Source organism: Protomyctophum parallelum (genome assembly GCF_964188405.1).
Source record: "Protomyctophum parallelum genome assembly, chromosome: 13".
Lineage (NCBI taxonomy): Eukaryota > Metazoa > Chordata > Actinopteri > Myctophiformes > Myctophidae > Protomyctophum > Protomyctophum parallelum.
Window position 1 is genome coordinate 39,912,228 of NC_139708.1, and position 22,192 is coordinate 39,934,419.

The following is a 22,192-nucleotide window of genomic DNA, read 5'->3' on the forward strand; positions in this document are numbered from 1 at the left end:
CCACCACTGCCCCTGTTAATGGTAACAGTGGGTCAGAGGAGAGAAAGACTGTCTGTTTACCGCTTCTCCACCACTACATCCTTTTGTTGACATTTAGCTTATTTTAATATTTGATTGTGACGTTTTAGCTAGAGATGCTCCGATAATCGGCCGATATTCACTCTGGTCGGTAATCTGCATTTACCCTATCTGTGATCAGCAATTTACCCTATCTTTAACACCATTTAAGTGGTATAAATGTCAATCAGATATAGAGCATAATATAATTTTTTGTGACAGGCCTAAACATTCTACCCTTCGTCCACCCACACACACAGGAACAGTTGTGACATATAATAATTTTGGAAATGTGCAACAACAATCGGTATTGGACCTATCGGTATTGGACCTATCGGTATTGGACCTATATCGGTATCGGACCTATCAGTATCGGCCGATCATGAGAAAAACAATCGGTGATCGGCATCGGTCCCAAAAAGCCTGATCGGAGCATCCCTAATTTTAGCTCATTCCAAGTTATATTTTCGGAAGTGTGTGCAATTGGAGTTTGGTGCAAACTGTGACTACTTGAATTTTTTTTAAATGTGTTGCTATATTTGTATGTTTCTACACTTAGTCTACACAGTGAAGCTTTTACATTTAAAGAACGTGGAAAGAGTTGCTACCAAATGGCTATGTGGTTATACTTTATAGTATACGAGCTGCTACGAGTGTAGCAGCTAGTACACACGTGTTCTATTTCCATTGCAGAACGGCTCTGCATCGTGCTGGCTGGGTGTGTGTGTGAATCAACCCTAAATAATAGAATGATAGAGTTATGGCAGTGTCCAAAAATTCGGGCTATGTCGGCGTTTATCTGCCTGGCGCTGCCAGCATCACCCACACACTTCACTGTTCATTGTTGAGGATTACTGTACAGTGCCAATTTGACCGGTTTCATGTCTATATAAAAAGACAGGGAATCAATCACTGCGTGCTTGACTATATGTACAGACAGTTTATTGGAAGATGGCAGGAGATATTATCAGCTTCCTTTTGGAGAGCTGCCATCCCTTGTTATCCTCTTCTGTGAATGTCAAGTTAGGGACCAAATCCTTCCTCCTCCTCCTCCTCCTCCCAAAGGAAAAACCCTGGCTCGACCCTCGGCCTGAGTCGGTTGATGTAGGTTGCTGTTTTCTCACACTACGTAGTAGAATAATCTCCACTTTAACTCGAGATGGATAGCTACGATTGTGACCTTTTCCGCATATCTATTGATCGGATTAGACTGCCAAACTCGTACAACAAGTGTGCAAGTACAGTCACATTTACTGTAGATGTTGCATCAACATGAGACAAATGCAAATATGTTAACCAATTAGACCATGTATACTTAGTTGACCAGGGTCTAGGCCCGGGGCTTTCACTTCTAGTGATTTTCACTAGTTGACTAGTTGCCTAGTTTACTAGTTGACTAGTTTAGGCCTCCGGTTGCCGACCGACTATTAAATATGCACAGATGATTCTATTGGCATTTGGTGAAAAGAAAAAAGAAAAGGTCAGAATCCGACCAAGTCAGACCAAAAAGGTCTTTGATCACTAAAATTATCTTTGGTGAGACCACCTGGTCGCGCAAAGTCAAAATAAAGTTTTCATTCATCTAAAATATCACGTGCGCAAATGTTTGGCTTCTCGGTCCCGGAGAGCACGACGGGTGGATCCCATCCGCTGACTGTAACTTCAGTTGACGTTACTGTGTAGTGTGTGTGTGTGTGTGTGTGTGTGAGCTAGCTAGCTAACGTTGGCTATGTTTTTGGTCTTTTAATCTGTAGCACTAGCTAGCTATACTCAGGCAAATATTGAAGTTATTAACCCATTTTGTACGGGAACCCCTTTTGGTGTTAACATTACGTTATGCTTTAGCTATTTAAAAATAGCAGATCTCCGCTATTTTTGAAAAATCGAAGAACGGTTGACATAGAAAACTGTCAATTTCAAATAGACATTTTTAGAATCTGATCTCAGGTCAGAATGGGTTAAAAAAGAAGCCTATTCATCATTGCCGTAGGAAAAAAAATAAAAAAAAATACAATATATTCTTTGCTAACCATCCATCGAGGCGGTCCCTGGAATAACTGACATATTTTCAGATGGGGGTCGGAGGCCAATTACACATTTTTGGGGTCCTTGACATGAAATATTGAGCACCACTGACATAGAAACATGGGTATTTCAGAAAACTGTCAGGATTTAGAAGACATTTTTTATAATTTCGACGTCAGGCCTAAATGGGTTAATGTGTGGAGGTAATGCGTGAAAGGTCAGAGGTCGGTACCTGGTGAGCAGCTGTGTCCCTCTGCTCACAAAGACGAGCTTCAGCACGGACGCATCGTGGCCCTCAAAGGTCTGGACGAAGAAAAACATTACAATAATATCACACACAGCCAAAAATCCATCAATATTGACCTTTCGCCCCGAACTTCCAGTCAGAGACTGAGGCTCGTGACTAAGAAGACAAACATCAAAGGCTTCGTTCTGATAGAAGTGACATGAACCCAATGTTACACGTGTTGAAGTGCATCATCGCAGTACTATCCTGTGTATGATACTGTACAATACGATACTGCTGTTACACAGTCTTGTGGACATGCAGTGTCAAAAATGTAGCTGCTTGTACCTAGGATGATTTTGTTTTCTATTTCAGGGTAAACACCACAGCAGTGTAGAAACACTGACCCCATGGTACAGAGTGATGTAAACAATAGACATCATCATCATACCAGGAAGTTATGCGGAATTGTCAATATATTTAGTCTTAGTTTTCATTTAGTTTCCATTTAGTTTCCGTCAGTGGAAAAAGGTAGTCGACAAAGTCAACACTGGTCGATACTGTGGATCATGCAGGCACACATTGGCTCCTATGACAATCCAGAGCCGAGGCCATGCCAATGTGTGCATGTATGCAATGACAGACAGTATACTGACACACCTCAAATCTATACAGGCCCAAAGGCTCAACGGTTAAGGATTAACCTGTGATGTCATGGCATACTTTTTTACTTGTGTTTTTTTAAGTGGTGCAGCAGCCAGTTCATCAAGTAGCTTTGTGTGTGTGGGTGCGTAGATCTATTCTACTTCCGAGCAGAGACATGGAATCGTAGCCACCCCCCTGACTCGGAAATCGAATCACCCAGTTACCTAGAGATTTCCGCCACCTAGTGTGTGTGTGTGTGTGTGTGTATGTGTGTGTGTGTGCGTGCGCGCGTGTGCCCCTTACCTTGAGGCAGCTGCAGTCCTGCAGCCCCCAGAGCTTGGCGGTGCCGTCGGCCGAGGACGTGGCCAGCACCTGGTCCACGGGGGAGAAGCAGACGGCCCAGACGCCGCGCGTGTGGCCCCTGAGGACCCCCAGCAGAGGGAGGGGCTCGCCCTGGGGCCCCGCCAGAGACCACAGCTTGGCCGTGCGGTCCTGGGAGCCCGACGCCAGCAGCTTGTCGTTGGGCGACACGGCCACGCTGTTCACGTCCTGGGGAGGGGCGGGGGGGGGGGGGTGAGCGGAGCAGGGCGGGGTGGAGAGAGACAATGAGAGAGGAGAGATCGTGTTAAAAACCATTTTGACCTGACCCTTATTGGCCGGTGGACAACACAGACATACATACTTATTGGACAGTGGACAACACCGACATACAGTACATACTTATTGGCCAGTGGACAACACCGACATACATACTTATTGGCCAGTGGACAACAGTAAAAACCCGACATACGTACATACCCAGCCGGTCGCATTACTTGCGCTCTCTGCTTGCGCAAGTGACAAGAGAAAAGTGACTCAGGAGGAAATGGGAGAAAGGAGAAAACAGGTGGCATTAACGGGTCAGGGGGGGGGGATTTCCAAATTCATAAGTTTCACTATTATTTCAAAAGGGGCGTTTATCGTTTCAGCCTTTCATGACCGCAACAGGTGGTGCACGTGAGGCCGTGATGAGCCGTGACTGCTTGGGTCTATACTCGAGGGGGACAAACGTTCAGCCTTTTTTGGCTCCGACCATGGAAAGAAAACAGAAATCAAAGTCACCCTCTGATTAAAAAAACGTCTGATTAAGTCCCGCATCGCCTGGCTGTCAACCGTGGTGTTTTGGTTTAACCCGTTAAGAACCTGAGAACAGATTGTCTTGATCATGACGACAGTGACACAAAACCGACAGTGGTGCTCAAACTACAGTATCTAATGTCAAGGACCCCCCCCAAAAAGAATATGTAATAGGCCCGCCGACCCCCATCTGAAAATGTGTTGTTGTTTCAGGGACCCCCCCCCCCCACCCCCCCACAAGAAGCAAAGATTTGAGTCCAAGACGTTCACTGTGAAAAGAATATATATTCAATGATTTGCGCCACATTTCTGCTATTTTTCAATAGCGACAGTATAATCCTTAAATTAAGCAATTTTATACTTAAAAATTAAAATGTGGCACAAATTTGTTATATAGTCTACTCTACAGTATATTCTTTCAGAGCGAACTGGGGTGTGGGGGGGTCCTTCCACTGACATAGAAACAAGAGGTTTTTCAGAAAAACTGTCACGGTTTAGAAGACATTTTGTAGAATCGTCCTCAGGTCTGAATGGGTTAATAAGGTTCTGAATGAGAGATGTGGTCACACATTTCTCCAAGACTGACATCAGTAAGTGGTGCGGGGTGGAGTATTATGATGTCTGGCCTATTATCCACTTCACAGGTGTCTCATTGTAATGACGGGAATGCTGGCTGGCCAAATGCACTTCCTGATGAGAAGAGGCTGTGTATGACTCAACGCACGTGCACACGCACGCACACACTTTACATTCATTCAGACGGGTGCAAGTAAGTAATATCGGGTGTTCTTTTTACATAGACCACAATGCCTTGTGGCTCTCCACTGCAATGCTTGCTTTAAAGAATGTGGCTTTAGTGCTCCCACTGTGAAGTGGGTTCTTTAGCCGCGCTCTAACGGGCACGACAGCAGCACAACCAGCCGTAATAATTAAACGAATAAACTCATCAAAATATAAAAATCAGCTGTGCTGTGCTGTGCAGTGTGCAGACAGAGTCTCTCGTAGAGCGAGAGTGGCTAGTCTAGCAGTTCGCATTGGAAGTTTGCACTAAAATCTTTGCATCTGGGGGGGGGGGGGGGTCAAAATATTTTGAGATGCGGATCGGCGGCCAAATACATTTAATTTCGGGGGGCCACCCACCACTGACATAGAAACATAGGTTTTTCAGAAAACTGTTCCCATAATGCTTTGGTCCACTGCTCCTCCGTGTGGATATGGGGAGGACTGTCTTTTTTTTTTTTTTTTTTTTTTTTTGCGGCTTACGCCTTTTATTGATTTTTGAAGGGACAGACAGTAGGCTGACAGGAAACGGGAGAGAGATGGGGGATGACATGCAGTAAAGGCCGTGTCGGGTCCGGGAGTCGAACCCGCGGCACACTGCGACTGGATTACCAGTCCGGTGCCCAGACCGTTACGCTATGGCCTGGGCCGGGGAGGACTGTCTTAACCCTGAACCCCTTTTGGTGTTAGCATCATGTCATGCTTTAGCTTTTGAAAAAGTAGCAGATCTACAAGCTCATAGCGCGCCACTCGGTGGCGCGCTATGAGCGCTATGAGCTTGTAGGTCTGCTATTTTTGAAAAATCGAAGAACGACTGACATAGAAACACAGCTTTTTCAGAAAACTGTCAGGATGTAGAAGACATTTTTAGAATCCGATCTCAGGTCAGAATGGGTTAATGAGCACAATAAGTGAGCACAGTGTCCATGACATCATGGAGCCCATGGACACTTTCAAATACTGAAATATCTAAAAACACATATTACCCACATAAAAAACCCATGAACGTGTTTCTTGTCTCCCAAACATCATTAAAATAAGATCTGGTTGCAAAAGGGGTGAAGTGGCCCTTTAATGGGTGAATTGACTTGGTGTATCCTCCGGTTTCTCTCGAAACGAAACGATGCCGATGTGAAAGCCACAGGGTTCATTCACGGGGGTTATATAGGCGTAGATGTATGAGTATACGTGACTGCGTCTGCGTGCGTTTTGAAACCTCGGCGCAACGAAGAGACGGTGTTTTATGGTCACCTTATCGTGGGCCTTCTCCGTGACTCGTGCACACAACCGCTTGACGTCGCCTCCCGAGGCGCTGATGATGTCATCGGGGAGATCCCACACTTTCACCGTACAGTCCTGACTGCCGCTCACCACGAACGACTCCTTCAGCCTGCGTACGCACACACACACACGCACACACACACACACACACACACACACACACACGCACACACGGAAGAGGAAAGAGGCGATTTCTTTCTTTATATCCTTATTGGACTTTGAACCCAGCAACGACAAACCGAAACCATGTACAGTTTACAGATTAACGTCATCTAAAAATTATTTGGCTCCCCTCGTAAATAAATAAATAAATCACACCCGTGTGAAGTGAGGGAGTGGCGCTCTTATCATCATACATCACATTGCGTTCTCAGAATCTCAGCCAATAAAACCATAATCATTTCCTGCACACATAATTTGTGCGCACACAGACGCCCAAAGCTGGGCATAGGAGGGAAAACAAATGATCCTACAGGCCTAATAACTGCGATGTGATGACTCATGTGGGGGGTCCGGTCCGCAGCCAAATACAGATAATTCTGCGGGTGGAGGTGGAGCTCCACCACTGACATAGAAGAAACATATGTTTTTTTTCCAGAAAACTTTTAGGATTTAGAAGACATTACTTTAGAATCGGCCTCAGTCCTAAAATGGGTTTAAAAATCACCCGTGGTTTCCCCTGTGAGGCAAGGGTTAGGTCAGGTTTGGTGTCGGACGAATGCGGAAACACTGCCGCGGCTGCTATCGATTCGGCAGTTGTTGGCGGCGACACCGTGGCTGACTGACGCCAGCGCCCGAGAATGCTCTCCCTCTCTCTCACAACGTGTGACGCCATGTTTTACCTGGAGCAGGTTGACCGTGTGACGCCATGTTTTACCTGGAGCAGGTTGACCGTGTGACGCCATGTTTTACCTGGAGCAGGTTGACCGTGTGACGCCATGTTTTACCTGGAGCAGGTTGACCGTGTGATGCCATGTCTTACCTGGAGCAGGTTGACCGTGTGATGCCATGTCTTACCTGGAGCAGGTTGACCGTGTGATGCCATGTTTTACCTGGAGCAGGTTGACCGTGTGATGCCATGTTTTACCTGGAGCAGGTTGACCGTGTGATGCCATGTCTTACCTGGAGCAGGTTGACCGTGTGATGCCATGTCTTACCTGGAGCAGGTTGACCGTGTGATGCCATGTTTTACCTGGAGCAGGTTGACCGTGTGATGCCATGTTTTACCTGGAGCAGGTTGACCGTGTGATGCCATGTTTTACCTGGAGCAGGTTGACCGTGTGATGCCATGTTTTACCTGGAGCAGGTTGACCGTGTGATGCCATGTTTTACCTGGAGCAGGTTGACCGTGTGATGCCATGTTTTACCTGGAGCAGGTTGACCGTGTGATGTCATGTCTTACCTGGAGCAGGTTGACCGTGTGATGTCATGTCTTACCTGGAGCAGGTTGACCGTGTGATGTCATGTCTTACCTGGAGCAGGTTGACCGTGTGATGCCATGTCTTACCTGGAGCAGGTTGACCGTGTGATGTCATGTCTTACCTGGAGCAGGTGACCGTGTGATGTCATGTCTTACCTGGAGCAGGTTGACCGTGTGATGTCATGTCTTACCTGGAGCAGGTGACCGTGCCGACGCCGGTGGAATGGCCGCTGCCCTGAGCCACACAGGACACCACGCCACTGGTCACGTCCATTCTCCACACACGCACCGACTTGTCCTGAACGCACGCCACGCCACGCACACGCACACGCACACACACACACACACACACACACACACACACACACACACACACACAGTGAATTTTCGGATCAGCAAGAGTTATTCTAAAAAGGAGTCCCTTTTATCCACGTGCATGGAGATCTCTGGTGTCACACACGGATTCATTGAAGAGGACATAGCCGACCCCTTGAGATGCAGCATCTCATTTTAGAGGGGGGTCCTATATATACACAGACAAAACATTACAATACAATACAAATACACAATGCACACACTAGACACGTACAGATACAGCTAACGTACTCCCTCATCCACTCCCATCACATTGATCAATTCTTTTTTTTTTTATATATATATATATTTTTTTTATCCCACAACTTTGTAACACATTTTTCACCCCTGTGTCAACTAATGTGATCCTGGGCTCTACACACCCTCCACCAACCTAGTCCCCATCAATTCTTGATAAAAAAAAGCTTCTAATATATTATATATTATAAATCTCACACTATTAAAGGCAACCGGCCAGTTCCACAAGCTGCACAAGGTGCCCTTTTTTTTCACTTGAGTACCTGCCCCTCTAAATGTCTGTGCACGCCACTGGTACAGCACCAAGTATTCTGACAATGGGTACCATTACCAGACCTAAATCTATTCTAATCTAAGGGTGTGTGTGTGTGTGGAGGGTATAGCTCTGTGGAACGATCCATCTTTGGTTGGTTAAAAAAATAGAATGCTGAGTCAGACAGTCTCAAGTTTCCACTGAGTTCGTTTTGCTCATTTTAGCGCCGGGACATTCCTTACACTCGGGACCAGGAACTCACCTTGGCGCTGCTGACAAAGAGGGATCCCTTCTTGAACACCTCGAGCGCAAAGACGGTATCTGTGGAGGAAAGAGGAGAGTCAGAGAGGTCCTCGTGGTCCAACCTGCACGACCAGTCCACTCAACACGCAAAGACACAAAGAACCCAGCTGGGAGGAATTAAGGAAAGGCTGAGTCACGTCGGAAGTGACTGCTCACTTTTCATCAGTGGTGGAAAAAGCACTCAATTGTTTGAGCCATTTAGGCCTGACAGTTTTCTGAAATACCTATGTTTCTATGTCAGAGGTGCTCAATATTTCATGTCAAGGACCCCAAAAATGATATGTAATTGCCCCCTCCCCCCCCCCCCCCCAACATCTGAAAATATGTTATTCCAGGAACTCTCCCAGAAGATTTGAGTTAAAACGTTCGCTTTGAAAGAATATAATATTAAAAGATTTGAGGCACATTTTCACGATTAAAAATAAATAGCATGCTAGTTTCCAATAGCTAAAGCATAACATAATACTTAAAACACCAAATGTGCACCAAACGTGCACGCTTATGAGCATACAATTACCTCTGGGGTAAGGTTGGGGTCACCCGAGTCAGTGACAGCATTATTTTGGGGGTCGCGGGCTGAGTTACCAGTGTAAACTAATTAATCAAAGTTTTCCCCCCCGAGTTGACGGTGTTAAACAAATGAGCCAATGTTTTCCCAGAGTTTAGGCATGTGTAAACAAAGTGAGCCCACGTTCTCTCTCTCTCTCTCTCTGTGGACTTAATGTGTTCAAAAGGAAGACAATGGCTTGCATGGTTCTCCATCTTCATTAACCTAGACCTGAGGACGATTCTACAAATGACAGTCAAGTGGTTCTCAAACCATTTCATGTCAAGGACCCCTTAGAATTATATGTAATTGGCCGCCGACCCCCCATCTGAAAATATGTAGTTCCAGGGACCTCCCCCCCCCCCAGAAGCAAAGATTTGAGTTAAAAAAGTTTGCTCTGAAATAATATATATATATATATATATATATATAAAGATTTGCCCCACATTTTCACGATAAAAAAAAAAAATAGCAGACCTACAGTACAAGCTCATAGCGCGGCACTCGGTGCCGCGCTATGAGCTTGTACTTGTACTGTAGGTCTGCTATTTTTCAATAGCTAAAGTATGAACCCCAAAAGGGGTCCCCGCCCAGAATGGGTTAAAGGTGGGAACATGTTGACCTTTCACCTTTGAAGGTGATGATGAGGGTATGTCTGTGAGCTACCGCTGTCACCACATGCACCACCGCCCACTGGTGGCTGCAGTAGGTTCTTACATTTAACCGACATCAATAAATAACCATAGAAATTGAAATAGCTCTCTCTATATAGCAAATAGTAATCATTGCTATAGTAGAAAGAGCAGTGCTTCTCAGACTTTTTTTTAATTTAAAGGACCCCCAGTTGTCTTTGCTTTAGGCCGTGGAGTACCCCCCAATAACTCGGAGAGCGTACACACATGTGTCACATGTGTCCATTTGGTTCAATTTGCACCTCGGGGAGCAGATAGGGGTAAAGTGAATCAAACCTGGGCCCGCTGGCTTCCCACGCAGGCTCATTCAGCTATAACTGGCTGCCAGTATAGCTTTATTAGGGCATAGTACAGTGATGTAATAACGGACATCATTTAGACTACTGGGGGAACATGGAATAGATACTTATTTATGAGGTGGAGTGCCCTACATGCTGTTTTGCGACAGCTTGTTTGTTAAGTATCTCGATCAAATAAAATGAAATAAAGTGGTGTTATAAGTGATGGTAAAAATACATTGATACACTCAGAATGAGATGAACAAATGGGGAAGGTATGAGCAGAGTGATCTAGTAAGAGAGTGGTGACACACTTTGAAAAAGCGGGTGCCTATGGGCGATAGTTCCAAACATTGCTCCTATGGCTGGAACTATTCCATTGAGATAGCATGAGCACTTCCGCATTCCACTGTTACAATGGGAGTCATTACTCTCTTACTGGATTACTCTGGGTATGAGGAAGAGATATCAAACTGACGGTTGCGTTTGAATGAGGAAAAACATAAATCCCCCCTCTGTCTCTACCTATCAACTGATCGAGTTGAATAGCCAGTTTGTCAAGTGAGAGAACTGTGTGACCTTGGATTTATAATATATATTTTTGAAACTGACAGTAACTATTTACTTGCTGTGGTGGGCGGTGCAGTGCTGCACAGCCTGCTAAACATACATTGAATTAAATTCATATAGGCTTCAATTCATATAGGCTATTAATGCCGATCTGACCCAAAGCCTGACAAATACATGACCAATTGGATTTGGTCTGATTTTTGCCGAGCGTGGCACACACATGGCACATTCGGGGAGGCTGTTGCAATTTTGTGTGCAGGGCCCATTTTCACTTTAAACCGTCCATGTTGGCAGTAGAATGTCAAATGTAGAATGTTGCGTATGTGTAAAGCTTACAATAAAATGCTTAAAAATAACCCAGGAGCAAATGTTCTGGACTGAAACAATGACGGTACAATTTAGGCACTTAATCAATTTAGGCAATTAATCTAAAGGTGGCCCCTAGATACAATAATCTTGCATAGGGGCCAGGGCCACCTGACTCCTAGAACCGGCACTGCAGAAGGGAGAAGAATTTGGGACGTGTGGAGCGTTTATTGTCCCGGCGTTTTTAGTGAAGGTACTTCCAGCTTCAGTTTAAATTTAAAAAACGAATCCACAACGGAGTGGAAAAGTTTCCCGGGGCGGGAACCCCTTTTGGCGTTTTAAGCATTATGTTATACTTCTATCTTCTATTCGATCTACAAGCCCATAGCGCTCATATTTTTTTTGAAAAATCATGAAAATGTGGCGCAAATCTTTGAATATTATGTTCTTTCAGAGCGAACGTTTTTAACTCAAATATTTGCTTCTGAGAGGGGGGGTACCTGGAACAATATTTTCCATTGGGGGCCCGCGGCCAAATACAAATTAATCTGTGGGTCCTTGACATGAAAAAGGTTGAGCACCACTGAGATAGAAACATCACTTTTTTAGAACAACGGTTGGATTTAGAAGCCTTTTTTTTGTTTAGAATCGGCCTCAGGTCAAAATGGGTTAAAAATGGTCAACTGAATTCCTGTCTTGCACATTTATTTCCACTTTGCTGTGGATTATTTTTAAACTTTAATGTGTGTTAGCCGAGCGCCCCACGGCCAAGTAAGGCACACAGAGAGAGGCGTTGTTTATGTCGACTAAAACTAAGAAGAAAAATGTTCGTCGACTACCTTTTTCCACTGACGAAAACTAAATGGAAACGAAGTGAAAACTAAGCTATGATTACTAAAAACTAAGACTAAATGTATTGACAATTTCGTCAACAGATAAAAAACTAGACTAAAATGAAAAAAATGAAAGCAGGAAGGGAGACTAGTGGACATTAAAGAGATCCAGTACAAGTCATTTTACACTTGGTTGCATGCTGAAAATAGTCTATCTACAAGCTCACAGCGCATCGCAGCGCGACGAGTTGTGAGCTTGTAGATCGACTATTTTCAGCAAGTGTATAATCAGCCATTACGACGGCATCAAGGCCGGCCAAAACACATTTTAGTCGACCAAATCGACTGTAGATTTAGTCGACTAAACCTAGACTAACACTAAAACATTCCAGGTGACTGAAACTAAATGAAAACTATTAAAAAAAGACTATGACCTAAAACTGAAATAAAATTAATGTTGCTGCCAAAACACAACACTGCACACCACCAGCTTTTTCTGCAGGAGCATAATTAAAAACCTCACACTTATTATAACTATTTTTGCCCTGTCATGTAGTGCCCTCTGCTGGTGGCCACCGGGAATTGGTCTCTTGTTCTAGTAGACTAGGCTACCGGTACATCACTATTATTTATTTGTATTCATTTATTTTATTTATTTGTATATGCATACATATTGTACCATGTAGATTAGTCATGTACTATGCACGTTAAGTCTTTCTTTTAACTGTTTCAGTTCGTAGGACGCATGAGGCCGTCATAAGGATCCCGAAATATTAGTGCCTATACGACGTCTGTGGACGTCCCAGCGACGTCCTAGTGACACGGGGCGAGATAAGAATATTCAGAATTTTTCCTTTTTTTTTTTTTGGCATTTCGCTTTCCGTATGCTAACGCTCAGTGCAACAATTAGCTTGTCATTGACTCCCATGTTAGCGCGGCGGAAAGAATGACTCGTATCTCCTAATCCAGGACGCTCTCCGTGGTTATGAATGGATCGATATGCTGGCGCTTCATTTCTGCTCCTCATCCGTCTCTCCCGCAAAATGTGAACGCTTTTTGGAGCGTAAAAAAAAAATGAAGATGATCGGGGATGTGAGGTCTCTTTGTAAAGTCAACTTTTTTAGGAAAGTGTTTCCGGTTCATGGCTTTCAGAGTAAAAGCGATCAGACAACTCTGGCACCCCGGAGCTTCTATTTTGATGCACTTTAACTGCAATGATGAGCCTCGCACAAAACAAGAATTCCAACCATGTTACGTTATGTTGTTGTAATGTGATGTAACAATAAAGTTTAATTTCTGTACCTGTGTGCCCGTACAGGATCTGACAGCTGTGGTTGAGCAGGTGGAACACCTTGATCTGGGAGCTGTTGGTGGCCACCACGATGTGGCTGTCCCCGTTACCCAGGAACTTCACGTCCAGAACCTCGTCGTTGTAGCCCACAAACTGCACCGGGGGTGGGGGAGGAGAAGAGAAGAGAATAGAATAGACCAACAAGGGGGCGGGCCACGCTCATATTTTCTGGTCTTGTCCTAAAATTCAGAAATACTTGCAGGACATCCACTCCACCTTGGAGACCATTCTGTGTTTTGAGATACCTCTGTCTGTTCCTTTTCTACTGTTGGGAAATATCCCTGAAGAGTTTCTAATACATGATAAATATTTAATCAAGATCCTCTTAGCAGCAAGTAAAAAAGCAATCACACAACGCTGGTGCCAGCAGGACCCACCAACGAAAGATCAATGGATGGACATTATTGAGGAACTGTATGCTATGGAAAAACTAACATTCATACTTAGACTACAAGAGGATACATTCTATAAAAAGTGGGAAAAGTGGAATCTCTTCTCTCAGCCTAGCGATATTGCAATAGGATTTCATTGAATGTTTTTTGTAATATGAAAAATGCAGCCTTTTTTCTTTAACTTTTTCTTTTCTTTTTCTTTCCGTTTAGTCTTGTCAGTTGTTTTTTTCTTGTCTGTTCTTCCTTCAATAAAAATTAAGTGAAAAAAAATAAAAATAGAATAGACATTTTTGCCATTTGCACACGTGCATAGGAAATCTTGGGAGCTCCCAGGGACAGCATTAAAACCCATTTTGACCTGAGAACGATTCTTAAAAAAATGTCTTCTAAATCCTAAAAGTTTTATGAATAACATATGTTTCTATGTCAGTGGTACACTCAACCCCCAGAATTATATGTAATGTGCCGCCGACCCCCATCTGAACATTTTTTGTTCCAGGGGCCCCAGCCAAGAAGCAACAGATTTGAGTTAAAACATTTCGCTCTGAAAGAATATATATATATATATATATTCAAAGATTTGTGCCACATTTTCACGATTTAAAAAAAGTGGGGGGACAGGTGAGAAAAGAAACATAGAACATACAATGCTTTATATAGTCTACCTAAAAACAATGCATATTCAGTTCGTCTTATCAAATAAAGGGCATAAATCAGCCTAAAAAACATAATTCAATTCATCTTTCTTGATTCAGTCCATGCATCATATTGATTTCCGTCCCTATAATGTCCTCGGCTACTAGTCGCCAGTGTTGGGGAAGTTACTTTTAAAAAGTAAGGAATTATAGTTATCGTTACTTATCTAAAAAAGTAATTTGTTACTTTACTTTACCTGTAAATTATGAAAGTAACTACTTTACTTTACTTTACTTTACTTTTCGCACAGTAAGAGAAAACACAACTCCCTCCTAACATTATGAAATGTAGTGGAACAATAAAACATGTTCAGGAATTTTGACAGGCATCTTTATTGTATAGCCTCAACTTGCCTTCAAAACAAATGGAGGACAATGTTTTATGTCCGCCACACAATTTACATTTCACCTCAATGTTTTTGTCGTCCTTGGGTCGCAAGTACTCAAAATAGTGTTTAAATTTCCAACTCCCAAAGCAACCGATCTCGCTGTCATGATCCGCATTTGCCATTTTAGCGTGTGGTACTGTATTATGATTTTCGTTCTACCGGCGATTTCTGTCTGTGTATAGTATCTATGTATGTGTTACAAGGGTTCGTGTGTCTGTGAATAAATCTGTTACTATTTACAAAACCCAGTAAGCCCGCCCACCCTGTAGACTGTCTCTGATTGGCTTACCCTGAAATCTGTCCCTACGTTAGCCAATCAATGACCTCTTCTGCGACGTGCTTTTATCAAGTTAGGGTGTAAGCCATGTGGCTGACTCAGGCTAGTATGAGAGGCAGCACAAACGAAACTGTCAACACAGAGAGTGCTCTCTCTCTCTGCACTGCAGTCAGCAGCACAGAGACGCATGATGTATGATAGACTCACGGAACTGCGAGACTTTTCACTGATCACATAAGTTGACATAACGCCATAACGCGGGTAACGCTCGCACAATAACTATAAGGCCGTTATGGAATGGGGAAATGTAAAGCGTTAGGTTACAAGTTACTGCAAATAGTAATTACGTTATGTAACGTAACGCATGTAAGGGCGTTAGTCACAACACTGCTAGTCGCACAGTAGCAGGGAAAACACTGTTGGAGAAGCGTGTTGTGTGGGTGGAGAAGCTCTCTGGCCAGTGGCGTCTCAGGTTGTGTCCTGAGTCCCTCCACACCATATATGTCGCCCTCAGGCGCGTGAATGAATTATCTTTGGCCTGTGGGATGATATTGAATTTGTATTAGAACTGGCCCTCTGGTATGGGGCGGCGGTGGCTCAGGGGTAGAGTGCCTGGATGGTAACCGTAAGGTTGCCAGTTCGAACCCGGGCTCCCCCAGAGTTACTGTCGAAGCGTCCTTGAGCAAGACACTGAACCCCTAATTGCTCCTGATGTGCTGGTTGGTGCCTTGCATGGTTTCCGCTGCCATCGGTGTATGAATGTGTGTGTGATTGGGTGAATGTAATGCACAATCTCTGTAAAGCGCCTTGGATAAAGGCGCTATATAAATGCACCATTTACTATAGTGCACGGACCACCATAATACCACAAGTCCCACAATGCACTGAGAGTGCATTGGCGCGTATCGAGGGCCCGCGAGTGCAAGCCTGCCTCTTCACTATTGAGATCAGCAGTGAAAGTATATCGCCTGTGAAAACTCTGAAAACAGGGGCTTTCAAGTCAGGTAGTAGGCAGAGGGCAAACCTCCGTGGGTCTTCTGTGTGGCTGTAATGAAAGAATATTACCTAAGAAGACTATGATAAGAAATCAATGCAACTGATTTGATTTACTTTATCATTTTACTATGAAAGCAGTGCTTTGTGAGGATCATAGAACAGGAAACTGAGCTTAATAATAATGCATTTTCAGTTTGTAATGCATACTTTTTTTGCCATTTTCCTGGGATGTCCTCATGACGTGTGTTGAAGCACAGTCCGGCCCTCAACTTGTACCAATTGTTTTATTTTGGCCCACTGTGTGTTTGAGTTTGACATCCCTGCTCCCCACGGACAGAGAGTGAGAGAGTGGAGACGAGAAACACGGCACAAGAATTACTATAACCCATTTGGGGCCTGTTTTAAGCATTGTGTTAGCTATTGAAAAATAGCATCGTGTTATAGCTATTGAAAAATGTGGCGCAAATCGTTGAATATATGTTCTTTCAGAGCGAACATTTTCAACTAAAACCTTTGCTTCTGTGTGGTCCCTACTCCCAGGAACAACATATTTTCAGATGGGGGTCGGCAGCCAATTATATATAATTTTTTGGGGTCCTCGACATGAAAAGCTTTGAGAACCACTGACATAGAAACATGGGGTATTTCATAAAACTGTCAGGATTTAGAAGACATTTGTAGAATGGTCCTCAGGTCTAAATGGGATAAGACTGATCTATTAGCAAAGCAGGTAGTTTAGAAGTCTACCTTCCTGACAACAGTTTTTCCTCTCCGGAAATCTGAATTTGAGTATCAATCCAATACCGAAGACCATTCCAAGATCAGTGTAAAATATAAGAAGATATTGTGCCGTATTTTGGCCACAGAGTGGCGCGCTACGAGCTTGTAGGTGAACATTTTTACTCAAATCTTTGCTTCTGGGGGGGAGGTCCCTGGAACTACATTTTCAGATGGGGGGGCCGGAGGCATATTAGATATAGTTTTTGGGGTCCTTGACGTGAACTATTGAGCACCACTGATACAGAAACATAAAAGGTTTTTCAGAAAACTGTCAGGATTTGTAACCCATTTTGGGCGGGAACCCCTTTTGGTGTAGAATGTGATCTCAGGTCAAAATGGGTTAACCGTTAAAGCATTATGTTATACTTTAGCTATTGAAAAATAGCAGATCTACAAGCTCATAGCGCGCCACCGAGTGGCGCGCTACGAGCTTGTAGGTCTGCTATTTGTAGGTCTGTTTCTCTGGAGAAAAATAAAGATGGCCTCCATCCACCGACCTGTTGCTGTGCGCTGCTGAGGGCGGGCAGCTGGTACAGCTGGATGTTGTGCTCTGCAGTGACGGTGACCAGCCTGCAGGAGGCGGGCATGGGCAGCAGGTGGGTGAGACTGCGGGGTCCCGCGTCGTTCTCCTCGCCGGAGGCCGGGGGGGCCGAGGAGGAGGAGGAGGAGGTCATGACCTGGGTGTAGACGCAGCGGCCCGTGCTGGCCGACCACACGCTCAACACGCCTGGAGGAGGGAGGGGGAGGGGTGGGGAGGGGAGGGGAGGGGAGGGGGGAGCGAAGCAGACACACACACACACACACACACACACACACACAGACACGCCCGTTTTATACTTGGTCGTAAGACTGTGTCGTTGGGGGCGTCCGCAAGCTCATGTGCGTAGCTTGCTCGTTAGCTGTCATTTGTTCCACCTGTGTATTCTCAGTCCTACACAAGCTCACAACGTGTCGCTATGCGAACCCTACTCCCTCTATGCTGAATAAAAACTCAAACAAACTCAACTGATTTTTTAACCTTTTTCCCCCACCGGCCTATAACGACATGCGTATAAAACAGGGATGCCGGGTTGAGTTAGTTAGTAGTGGTTAACGTGGTTATCCGACGTTGCTACACACACCCACAGAGAGAGAGAGAGAGAGAGAGAGAGAGAGAGAGAGAGAGGAGGGGACCCCCTTGAAAACGAGTTGCAGCAACTCAAGGGACTTATCCCATAGTGAAATTTCAAAATGAAATACTTAATGCAACTCTGGAGTCGGTCGGTCGGTCGGACGGACGGACGGACGGACGGACGGACGGACGGACGGACGGACGGACGGACGGACGGACGGACGGACGGACGGACGGACGGACGGACGGACGGACGGACGGACGGACGGACAGACAGACAGACAGACAGACAGACAGACAGACAGACAGACAGACAGACAGACAGACAGACAGACAGACAGACAGACAGACAGACAGACAGACAGACAGACAGACAGACAGACAGACAGACAGACAGACAGACAGACAGACAGACCTTTGCTGCCCGCTGTGAGGAAATGCAGGTCCTTGTTGTTCTTCACTCCAATCTGTGAGAGGTCCTCGTCATCGGGGAGCAACACGACCCCTTCCACAGCCTGCAGGCAAAAGAACAACCACAATGTGAGACAAAACAGGCTTAACCCATTCTGACCTGAGATCAGATTAAAAAAATGTCTTCTACATCCTGACAGTTTCCATTCTGACCTGAGATCAGATTCTAAAAATGTCTTCTACATCCTGACAGTTTTCATTCTGACCTGAGATCAGATTCTAAAAATGTCTTCTACATCCTGACAGTTTTCATTCTGACCTGAGATCAGATTCTAAAAAAATTCTTCTACATCCTGACAGTTTTCATTCTGACCTGAGATCAGATTCTAAAAAATGTCTTCTATGTCAGTCGCTCTTCGATTTTTCAAAAATAGCAGACCTACAAGCTCGTAGCGCGCCACTCGGTGGCGCGCTATGAGCTTGTAGATCTGCTATTTTTCAATAGCTAAAGCATAACATGATGCCAACACCAAAAAGAGACGGAGAGAGAGGCTTGGCCTTCGGTGTTGTTTTCGGCAGCAAATTTCTATTTTAGTTTAGTCTTTTGGAATGAGACTTCATTTAGTTTTAGTCTAATTTTTAGTCACCTGGAATGTTTTAGTGTTAGTCTAGTTTTAGTCGACTAAATGTCACGTGATTTTTGAGTCGACTAAATCTACAGTCGATTTAGTCGACTGAACGGTATTCTGGCGGGCCTTGATGCCGTCGTAATGGCAGATTTTACGCGTTATCACCTTGTAGATCGGCTATTTTCAGCATGCAACCAAGTGTAAAATGACTTATAGTGGATCTCTTGTCCACTAGTCCCTTCCTAACATTTTAGTCTAGTTTTTATTTGTTGTCAATACATTTAGTCTTAGTTTTAGTCATCATAGCTTAGTTTTCATTTAGTTTCCATTTAGTTTTCGTCAGTGAAAAAAAGGTAGTCGACGAACATTTTTCGTCTTAGTTTTAGTCGACAAAATCAACACTGCTTGGCCTTCACATCACATCAAACTAAAACATTAAACATTAAAAGTATATACCCGTTTACATATAACCCACAAGTCGCATACGTCTCACCTCATAGACGGCTACGGTTCTTTTGGCCTCACGCTTCTGTAGGTCCCACACCACACAGACGTTATCCCTGCCGGAGCTGAAAACAACGTAATACAGTCAGTCATTAAAAAAAACATTTGTATCGCACGTTTTTTGGTTCAAAAAACGGACACAACATGCTTTTACAGAGTGAGATCACATAAAGGTGAACTAACTTAAAGATGGGGTGCCGTGGGTCCCCCCCCCCCCCTAAAAAATGATCATCAGGTACTATGATTATACTAGGAGGAAGATTTCTTTCAATAAAGTGTACAGAAAGTGTAACAATTAAGTTTTTATGTGGCCACACCCACCAGTTCATTAATATGCCTGGTTTTCACCTGAGCACCACCCACCTGAACTTAAGCCTCGCCCACAGCTGTTGTTGTATGATAATGTGGGAGGGGTTAGGTTAGGGTTATGACATCACTAAAATGGTGTTATTTCGATTGGGCCTTTTTTTTTTTTTTTATCCCACGATTTTGTAACCCATTTCTCACCCCTGTGTCAATCATCTAATGTGATCCTGGGCTCTACACACCCTCCGCCAACCTGGGGAGAGCAACGGACTTGAACTCATGCTTCCTTCATGCCTGAGTGTCCAAGTTGCTCCTTTACAACCTGACAGGGGGGAGTTTCCCTGGTTGGACGTAGCGCGTGGAAGGAACACGTTATTCCAACCAGTTCCTTTCCCCTCCATCAGGCGCCCCGGCGCTTTGATTGGCGCTTCGTCGATTGGGCCTTTTGACTCAAAGGCTTTCAGCTTTCAGGAAGAAACCAAAAAAAACACAGGGAAGACATATTTGAATATTATAACCAATATTAGAGTAATGTTAACTCCATAGACACGTGGAAAAGTACAAAAATCACGGCACTCCATCTTTAAAAAAAGGGCTCAGAGTCTCGAGTTCCAACAAATCAGGTAAGGCATGATTAAACGTTGCATGTTGGGGGCCGATATCCTTTCCAGTAAATGTGCAGCCAGCCACCGTATTTGTCCACGCGTAAAGTGGTCACAAAAATCTGGGAAGGCACGTGGATGTGACAAAACTCACATCACACGCAGGAGGACCCAAGCACCAGTGTTGTTTTCGTCGACTAAAACTATGACGAAAAATATTCGTCGACTACCTTTTTTTTTTCACTAACGAAAACGAAATGAAAACTAAGCTACGATGACTGAAACGAAGACTAAAGATATTGACAATTCCGTAGAAACTTGACTAAAATGTTAGGAAGGGACTATAGTGGACTAGAGATCCAGTACACTTACACTTGGTTGCATGCTGAAAATAGTAGATCAGCTATTTTCAGCAAGTGTAAAAACTGTCATTACGAAAATACAATTTAGTCGACTAAAGAGAGAGAGAGAGGGGAGTTGCACCACTCAGTTCAGACGGGTGTGATTTATTCTTCTTTCTAATTATTTGTTCGGCCCAAAACATTGTGTTTGTTGTCATGATTTGCCACGACAAGAGTGGGCTTTGTCCGCGGCGCAAACGTCTTTAAATAAATACTTTCTGAAAAGTCTATGAGGAAAATGAACGGGGAATTATTTTCCGGGTCTCTCGAGGGGGCGGGACTGCGACGCTCTATAATAGCATCACTGTAAGTAACCCTATGAAGAGATGCACTAGGATGCTCCTCTAGCCTTAGGAGACATTGGCTTAAAAGATGGTATTTATAACCCGTCACAAACGCCTGTCTAACATTTTTGACTGTGTCTAACTGATTTTTACTATATGTTGTATGCGCGTGTGTGTGTGTCTTGGAAGTACAACAAACCTGGGGTATCGCTGTAGATTTTGCCACACTGATATTGGGAAGCCTGGGCCATGTGCCATAAGTTGACCATGAGTGGCCTAAGAATAGCTGGCATGACAGAGAGCGAAGCCAAACAACTTGCCAAACAAATACTGTTCTGTTTTGGCTGTTATAGGCAGTTTGTCTGTGTGGAGAAGGAGGTTCCTTAAGTGAAAAGATTACCCTGTTCAAACTACTCCCTTCCAAAAAAACGCTACCAGAGCATCAAATCTCGTACCACCCGTCTCAGTAACAGTTTCTACCCCCGGGAAGTCAGGCTGCTGAACAGCTGACCTTGAACTGTATTGCACTGTTTTGTCACTTCACTTTTTCTGTTTTTTTTTGTCTTTTTTCTTGCACTATAGATGTTTGTTCATGTCCTGTGTATGTAAGACTGAGAGTGCTCTGAGCAAAATAATTTTCATTGTATTTATACTCTATCTATTCACATGACAAATAAACCTGAACCTGAACATGAACTGTCAACCCCGTTATATTTGTTTCCTTGTAAAATGAATTGTGATTTGTGGAATCAAATAAAGAACTAAAATGTGTGCGTGTGTATGTGCGTGCGTGCATAGGTGCGTGCGTGCATAGGCGTGTGTGTGTGTGTGTGCGCGTGCGCGGTAGTACCTGACCATGGTGTCTCCGTCGGGGCTGAAGGCCAGCGAGGTGACGGCGCTGTAGTGGACCTGCAGGACACACACACACTGACTGGAGCGCAGGTCCCACAGCCGGATGGCACAGTCCAGAGACGAGGAGAACAGCTGCAGCCGGCTGACGTCTGGGTGGAACTGGACCAGGCTGCGCACAACAACAATGGTGTTAGCATTATGCTATGCTTTAGCTATTGAAAAATAGCAGATCTACAAGCTCATAGCGCGCCACCGAGTGGCGCGCTAC

The 22,192-nt window shown here is 44.4% G+C and overlaps 1 protein-coding gene across 1 annotated transcript in view; it reads right to left on the reverse strand.

The window, feature by feature from the left end:
- tbl3 (transducin beta like 3) overlaps nucleotides 1-22,192 on the reverse strand; it is a gene marked incomplete at its 3' end in the record, with an annotated part of 47,683 nt that overhangs the window by 17,804 nt on the left and 7,687 nt on the right. Inside the window, exons 7-16 of the mRNA XM_083779110.1 lie at nucleotides 21,923-22,093; nucleotides 19,469-19,544; nucleotides 18,351-18,450; nucleotides 17,322-17,551; nucleotides 13,247-13,388; nucleotides 8,678-8,736; nucleotides 7,742-7,848; nucleotides 6,101-6,239; nucleotides 3,257-3,502; nucleotides 2,315-2,385 (exon numbers count right to left, since the gene is read on the reverse strand). Coding sequence (XP_083635236.1) covers nucleotides 2,315-2,385; nucleotides 3,257-3,502; nucleotides 6,101-6,239; nucleotides 7,742-7,848; nucleotides 8,678-8,736; nucleotides 13,247-13,388; nucleotides 17,322-17,551; nucleotides 18,351-18,450; nucleotides 19,469-19,544; nucleotides 21,923-22,093 — 1,341 coding nt within the window. The remainder of the gene's footprint in view (nucleotides 1-2,314; nucleotides 2,386-3,256; nucleotides 3,503-6,100; nucleotides 6,240-7,741; nucleotides 7,849-8,677; nucleotides 8,737-13,246; nucleotides 13,389-17,321; nucleotides 17,552-18,350; nucleotides 18,451-19,468; nucleotides 19,545-21,922; nucleotides 22,094-22,192) is intronic.